A 7,879-nucleotide genomic window follows, 5' to 3' on the forward strand; every position below is an offset into this window, starting at 1 on the left:
AAAAAGTCTTTGTTGATGGATTTAATAAGAGGGACAAGGTTACCCAGCTACTCTATCTTCTTACTTCATAGCTGCCAGTGGAACTCAGCTTGCATTTTTTCCTTGGAATTCATTTTCATCCCCGTCTGCATCATTCCTGAATGATAATGTCGTTTATGATCTTTCTGTAATCACTTCCTTTGGACATTAACAGCCCTCATGCTCAAGTACCACATTAAATTAATATATTTCATTTCTTTCAGGAGACCAAAATTCAGACTGCAGCTCACTAACCTTCATCAAATACAGCAAAAAGTAGTACAAATTCGTGCAAGGTCTGTGTCCTTTCTTTGGTCAGACTCCCTGAAAAAGAAGTGAGAGCACTTATCTTCTATTGAAAATCCTCTCATAGGAAAATGACACTACGAGGATACATTACTTCATCAACTGCTTTGTCTCTTGGTCTCTTATTAACTTTACCATAACATTATTTCCTTGGTGTCACATCTCCTATGCCAGTAATTCTAAACTTATTCGGGGTAAAGGACTTTTTAAAAAATTTCAGATTTGTTGCAGACCCTTACTTTTATCAAATACACTAAAAATTAATTACTAAAAAAGAAATTAAAAAGACATACAAACTACAAGTTCATATAACCATATTTCATATATGTGTATATATTCAGAACAAACAGAAAACAGAAAAAGAGGGCTTCCCTGGTGGCGCAGTGGTTGAGAGTCCGCCTGCCAATGCAGGGGACGCGGGTTCGTGCCCCGGTCCGGGAGGATCCCACATGCCGTGGAGCGGCTGGGCCCGTGAGCCATGGCCACTGAGCCTGCACGTCCGGAGCCTGTGCTCCATGACGGGAGAGGCCACAGCAGTGAGAGGCCCGCGTACCGCAAAAAAAAAAAAAAGTTATGAGCAAAATAACTACTGTCTATATTAAACACATACTCACACTTTAAATGAACACCATGTATATCAATATTTAAAGTTATCAATGTTACAAATAAGCTTGCTTCATGCTTTAACTGTTGAATTTGTTAGCTTTCTTATTATACTTTTTCACTTGATTGGGAAGTTTTCTTTGCAGGTTTATTTTGAGTAGGAAGATTTTTGTTTATAATGTTCTTTCCTCTCTTGTACTCTTTTTTTAAAATTAATTAATTTATTTTTGCCTGCATTGGGTCTTCATTGATGTGCACCAGCTTTCTCTAGTTGCAGCGAGCGGGTGCTACTCTTTGTTGCAGTGCACAGGCTTCTCATTGTGGTGGCTTCTCTTGTTGTGGAGCGTGGGCTCTAGGCATGTGGGCTTCAGAAGTTGTGGCACATAGTCTCAGTAGTTGTGGCTCGTGGGTTCTAGAGGGCAGGCTCAGGAGTTGTGACGCATGGACTTAGTTGCTCCGCGGCATGTGGGATCTTCCCGGACCAGGGCTCGAACCCATGTCCCTTGCATTGGCAGGTGGATTCTTAACCACTGTGCCACCAGAGAAGTCCTCTCTTGTACACTTAATGCTTGGAAAGTAAAAGTTAAATTGGACAAAGAAACTAACTCACCCATACAAATTTAAAATACAGGTAAAGCTGTCTGAAAAGATTTTAATTTTTTTATTATATATTTTTAAAATTATCAAGTAGTGAAATTGATGTCTTTCAGTAGGTGAATGGATAAATAAACTGGTCCATTCAGACAACAGAATATTATTCAGCACTAAAAAGAAACAAGCTATCAAGCCATGAAAAACATGGAGGAACCTTAAATGCATGTTACTAAGTGGAAGAAGCCAATATGAAAAGGCTACATACGGAAAAGGCAAAACTATGGAGACAATTTAAAGAACAGTGGTTGCCAGAGGGTAGGAGAGGGAAGGATGAATAGGCAGGGCACAGAGGATTTTTAGGGCAGTGATATGATACTATATATGACATATATATCATACTATATGATACTATATGACATATATGATACTGTATGATACTAATATAATGGACACATGTCATTATACATATAATCCAAGTCCACAACATAGTGATTCCATGTTTCTATACAAGAGATCACCACAATAAGTCTAGTTGCCATCTGTCACCATACAAAGTTATTACAGTGTTATTGACTATATTCCCCATGCTGTACATTTCATCCCTGTGACAAATTTATTTTGTAACTGGAGGTTTGTACCTCTTAGTCTCCCTCATCTATTTCACTCATCCCTCCACCTCTCCCCCCTCTGGTAACCACCTGTTTGTTCTCTTTATCTATGAATTTGTTTCTGTTTTGTTATTATTATTATTATTTGGCCATGCTGTGCAGCATGTGGGATCTTAATTCCCCAACCCAGGATTGAACCCATGCTCACTGCATTGGGAGCATGGATTCTTAACCACTGGACCACCAGGGAAGTCCCTCATTTATTGTGTTTTTTAGATTCCATATATAAGTGAAATCATACAGTATCTTCTTTCTCCCTCTGACTTATTTCACTTAGGACAATGCCCTCTGGTCCATCCATGTTGTCACAAATGGCAAGATTTCATTCTTTTCCATGGCTGAGTAATATTCCCCACATCTTCTTTATCCATTCATCTGTTGATGGACACTTAGGTTGCTTCCATATCTTGGCTGTTGTAAATAGTGCTGCAATGAACATTGGGGTACATACATCTTTTCGAATTAGAGCTTTCATTTTCTTCTGAAAAATACCCAGAAGTGGAATTGCTGGATCAAATGGTAGCTCTATTTTTAATTTTTTGAGAACCCTCCATACTGTTTTCCATAATGACTGTGCCAATTTACATTCCCACCAACAGTGCACAAGGGTTCCCTTTTCTCCACATCCTTGCCAACACTTGTTATTTGTGGTCTTTTTGATAATAGCCATTCTGATATGTGTGAAGTGATAGCTCAAGGTGTTGATTTGTATTGCCCTGATGATTAGCAATGTTGAGCATCTTTTCATTTGTTCATTCACTTGGCACTATGTTGTGCACTTAGAACTATAATAGTGTTGTAGGTCAATTATACTTCAATAATTTTTTTTTTACTTTTTTTTTTTGGCTGCACCGTGCAGCTTGTGGGATCTTAGTTCCATGACCAGGGATTGAACCCGGGCCCTCAGCAGTGAGAGTGAAGAGTCCTAACCACTGGACCGCCGGGGAATTCCCGGGAAAAAAAAATTTTTATAAAAGGTTTAACTTAAATTACTATGATTTTTAGAATAAGAACTTATAAACATGTATAAATGCTTGCTTTTCTCAGATTTTTATGTTTTTGGGTTACAGATGACTAACCTTCTGAAGTGGTCTATACGCCATTGATCACACTCTTGGATGTATTTACCTTCATGGAGGTTTCAAGGCACCTAACACAAAACTATAAAAGGCACTGCTGAGACAGCCCATAGGATATCTGAAGTAGAAAGTAGAAGAAGAGAAGAGAGACCTAATTCCAGAACTTGGCTTTTCTTGAACATTAGAGTGCATTCTGGCTACATAGGATGGGCATCTGTTCTTCTCGGAGACCACATTGTTCTCCTTTCCATGGCAGGATACTAGGGAAAGGAAACCTCTTTCAGATGTTTGTACTTGCCGGCTTATTTCATCTCAATCCTACTCTTTCTTTACTTACCTTCTCTACAAACCAGCAGGGCTCCAATGAGGCCTGAGTTCACGTCTTTCACCAGGTCCACATGAGAAAGATATGAGTAGGTGAGACATGGTGGGTCAGAGGCCGTTGGACCATTTTCTTTCAGGACCTGCCAGACGTAGGTATGACTTTTACCAGGAATGACTTTATCATCGTCCTTCTCCCTTTGGCTGGTTTTATCCTCATATTCAGCACCTAAATCAAGGAGGGATAAAATTGTCCTTCCTATGCCCATTGCCCACTCAAGGAAACATCAAGTTTATTGTCACCAGTAGACTCTACACAAGAAACAGTGTTCCTGAAACTTAATTTGGAATACTAACAAGTGGCAGCTATACATGGGGAGAAGCCTTATATGTTGCAGAGGAGTTCTTGACCACTAATGCAAACATGAGCGGTTGAGTGGTCCTCTGAGACCTCCAGATTGTAACAATAATACTGCTTTCATTATTGCATCTTTTTACCTAATTCAAGTCAGTTCAACTCAGTAGACATACATGGGTATGTACTCTTGTCCCAGACTCTTTACTGAGCACTGGTGAGGGTCAAGGAAGGGTGAGACACAGAGATTTTTTTTAAATGTTGTTTTTAACTTGGTTCTTCTCTGGCGGGCCAGACCATATCAGGGGCAGATATTTTCTGGCTGTCCCATCCTTAGTGATGTAAAAATTGACCCCTGGATTATCCTGATACCTTTATTCTACACTGAGCACTATATGTTTTCATTGTTAGTGACGTGTCATTGCTTCTACATCATTTCAGTGGACTGAAGTAGAAAATATTGAAACTCACTGACCGCAACACTTATACTTCTATTGAACTATTTTTCTAGCAACTCACCTTAGCTTCTCGGATTCATCAGGGTCTCTGAGACTCCAGAGCCTCCCAAGGCATTCAGGGTGCTCCTCATCTATACCCCATAGTACCCCACAACAGCTATACATCTAATAGAGGGACCTCTCCAGCAGAGCTGTACAAGAGACCCCCTGCACTGGCCCGCTATAAAGTCAGCCTCTTTGGTAAAGGGGTGCTCCTCCAGTGAGCACTACGGACAATTGGCTTCATCCAGAAGCAACAGCAGACCAATACCTGTGCTTGGCAGATCCTGGGGGACATTTAGAAAAACGTGAGTTGTACCTCAGGTTGGAGAGTGTGGTTCAGGTGTCTGTGTGATTGTGGGTTGGTATAATATTCTGAATAGTGAATACATTTGCATAGGGAGGGAGGGGATCATGGACGGGTAAAGAAGGGGCTTCAACTATATCTATAATGTTTAATTTCTTAAAATAAAGTAAGCAAACATGGCAAAATGTTAAGATTTGCCAAAGTGAGGTAATGGGTACATGTTTGTTTGCTCTATTATTTCCTGTACCTTTTTTTGTTTGAAATATTTCATTAGGAAAAGAATGTCCTTTTTCCTAATACTAAGGTTGGGGTTGGGGGGTTGATGAGAAGCCAAGAATGCGTGAAAATTATACCTGTCTTGGCAAGGCAGACGGTGAAAAATTGTAGGGTCAGTACATGGTGGATCCCAATGAGAATGAAGAATTGTAGGAGTGGGCAGTGAGAGAACGACAGCTGGAAAAGTAGGAAGTGATGTTCAGAATGTTGAAAGCTTGAACCTGAGATTTTGGGTTCTTCTCAGGTTGCTAATAACAAGGTCTACCCTTGACCAAGTGAAGTAGGCGGTGCCTGGGAAAAAGCATTGTGTACAGCCCTTAAAGTTCACATATCTACTAATGTCTCCATCAGAGTCTTACCTGAGCTTATATGTCAGCCACCACAAATATTCTAAGCAGAATGTGTTTTGTGTAATTTTTATCTTCTATTATATGAGGAAGAACACTGTTGGGACATTTGAGAGTTCAGAAAGTCTGCCTGTCTGCTCCCAGTGTCCTGGTTAGCCCTCTAGTCCACCCCCTGCTGCTGCTGGGTCAGCCTTGCCCCAGGTCTGGCCTAGGCCCCCAGAAGCTACCTTGCTGAGACATCTCAAATTCCTGGGTGTCCAGCAGGAGTTGAGACCCACATTCTGACTCCCCATGCCAAGAATTTTTGTTGGTCTCAGTCGTGAAGGGCCATAGCTCAGTGACCCCTGGGCATGACTACTCTACCACAGGACAAATGCTGCGTTTCAGAGGCTACTCCACTTCACTCTCTGGTGCCTTCAGCTATTTTTCCTTTGCCTGATGTCTGCTCAGCAGCTTCAGGTTGGTACTTCTTAACTCGTATGCCCCCATACTGTCTTTCACAGCTCCCTCAAAGTTCGGCAGCTCATGGCCAACCTCATCTCATTCCTACTCAGAGCCTCATTTTGTGGACCTACTTACAGCCTAGGTTGGTGTCTTAGAACGCCACTTGTTCAGAGAAGAAATTAAAAGCCTTTCTCTAGTACTGGGTTTCCATTTTCAGCTCAGGACCAAACTTGATACTTCCTTTGACGGACACTCCATGTGAACTAGCTATCTTGGCATACAGCATATGGCCACATCCAACAACAATATGGCAGGGAAATGTACTCTTGCCACTCTGGGGGAGGAGAGGACTATTTGGTGAACTGAAATATAATTTACCAGAGTTGGTTTGGGAGATAAAAACGACAGGCTTGCAAAGCTATAGAGATATAAATCAGATCAGAAGTTGTCTGGGACTGAGAGTGGGAATGGGGCTTGAACTGCAAAGACAGAACTTCTTGACATGGATTGTGTTGATGACTGCATAACTGTCTAAATTTAGTAAAAGTCATCAAACTACTTTAGATGAGTGAATTTTGTGGTATATAAATTATACCTCAACAAAGCTGTTTAAAGATGCTATAGGGAAGCCATACACAAAAATTAATTTAAGATGAGTCACAGACATAAGTATGAAAGGGAAAAGAATAAAACTTCTAGAGGAAAGCACAGAAGAAATTCTTCATGACCTTGGGATAGGCAAATGTCTTAAATAAGACACAAAGCTCTAACATAAAAGGAAAAAAATGTGATACCTTTTTTGTGCTTCATTAACTGTTGAATTTTCAGGCTTAATTAACTTTAAGAACTTCTGTTTACCAAAAAAGAAAACTATTAAGAGAGTAAAATTAAAATTCGAGCTACAGACTGGAGGAAGATATGCAAATATTTATATCTGTCAAAGGATTTGTATTCAGAATATATAAAGTACCTCTACAAATCAATAAGAAAAAGATAAACAACTCATTTTTTTTTCAACGGGAAAACATTTAAACCGTTGATCAGATACTTTACAAAAGGATATCAGAAAGGTCAACAAGCATATGAAGTGATACTCAACATCGTCACAGATTTAACTTACATCCTGGGGCCCCCAGGCTAGTCTAAGAGGGCCAGGAGCCTGTGGATCATAACATATAAATACACAGGCTCGTGCTAGGATCGTAAATCGCATGGGCATTAGGCCATTGACTCACTGTGTTGTTCCTGGGAAGAACCACTGTAGCTGTACGTGTGAGAGATGATAGTCTATTTTCCCAGAACTCACCAGGCTTAGGGTGCAAAAGAGTCATCTCTATGGTCAGCTCCCAGCTGCAGAATTGTGGGAACCCTGGTCTCTCTAAAATGCCCCTAGATTAGTTCTGGAAGCTTCCAAGTGGATAAACCTCATGGAAATAGCCTGCCAGGCACAAGTCAGAACCTGGGATGACTTTTCCTCTATAGCACCTGCCCCCTCCTGTCTTTCACCTTCCCCCAGTCCAGGTCTGCCCTGACCTAACGAGTGCAACCTAGAAAACTAATGCTTTCCAATTTCAGAATGAGAAATTAGTCAATGCATAAGCATAGTTAGACCGTACAATACAGGGCATGTGCTCCAATAATTTCTTAATGATTTACTTGAATCTTCTTGATCTGTATATGCCATAGTCTATATGGGCAATATCACAGTCTGTTGTGGCTCTCCCTTCACTCCCTTCCTGCACTGCGAAGGTTAAGGAGAAGCTAGTTGGGGTGGGGACTGTGGCCAAACAGGTTGCTTGCTGTAATGAGGTCAGCTTGTGCTTCTGCTAGTTGGCCCTAATCACATATTTAGAAATTGCGGGGAGGGGAGGCAGAGGAAATATCTGGAAAGTATGAATCTAAGGAAGGAGAAGGAGAATTCTGTTTCATTTCTATACCATGGGCCTTGATCCTCCCTAGGAAGTTTTCTGGGCATAGGAAGGCAGATACAGTGGGATTTTTTTTTTTTTTTTTTTTTTTTTTTTTTTTTTTTTGAGGCCCCTCCCTTTTTTGGCCCTCCCCCTT

At 40.8% G+C, this 7,879-nt stretch overlaps 1 protein-coding gene across 1 annotated transcript in view; it reads right to left on the reverse strand.

The window, feature by feature from the left end:
- LOC112406060 (coagulation factor VIII-like) overlaps nucleotides 1-7,879 on the reverse strand; it is a 92,947-nt gene that overhangs the window by 69,021 nt on the left and 16,047 nt on the right. The window contains exons 4-5 of the mRNA XM_024754707.1: nucleotides 3,606-3,818; nucleotides 274-342 (exon numbers count right to left, since the gene is read on the reverse strand). Of these exons, the coding sequence (XP_024610475.1) occupies nucleotides 274-342; nucleotides 3,606-3,818 (282 nt within the window). The remainder of the gene's footprint in view (nucleotides 1-273; nucleotides 343-3,605; nucleotides 3,819-7,879) is intronic.

The sequence above is a fragment of the Neophocaena asiaeorientalis genome, unplaced genomic scaffold (genome assembly GCF_003031525.2).
Source record: "Neophocaena asiaeorientalis asiaeorientalis breed wild unplaced genomic scaffold, Neophocaena_asiaeorientalis_V1.1 scaffold918, whole genome shotgun sequence".
NCBI lineage: Eukaryota > Metazoa > Chordata > Mammalia > Artiodactyla > Phocoenidae > Neophocaena > Neophocaena asiaeorientalis.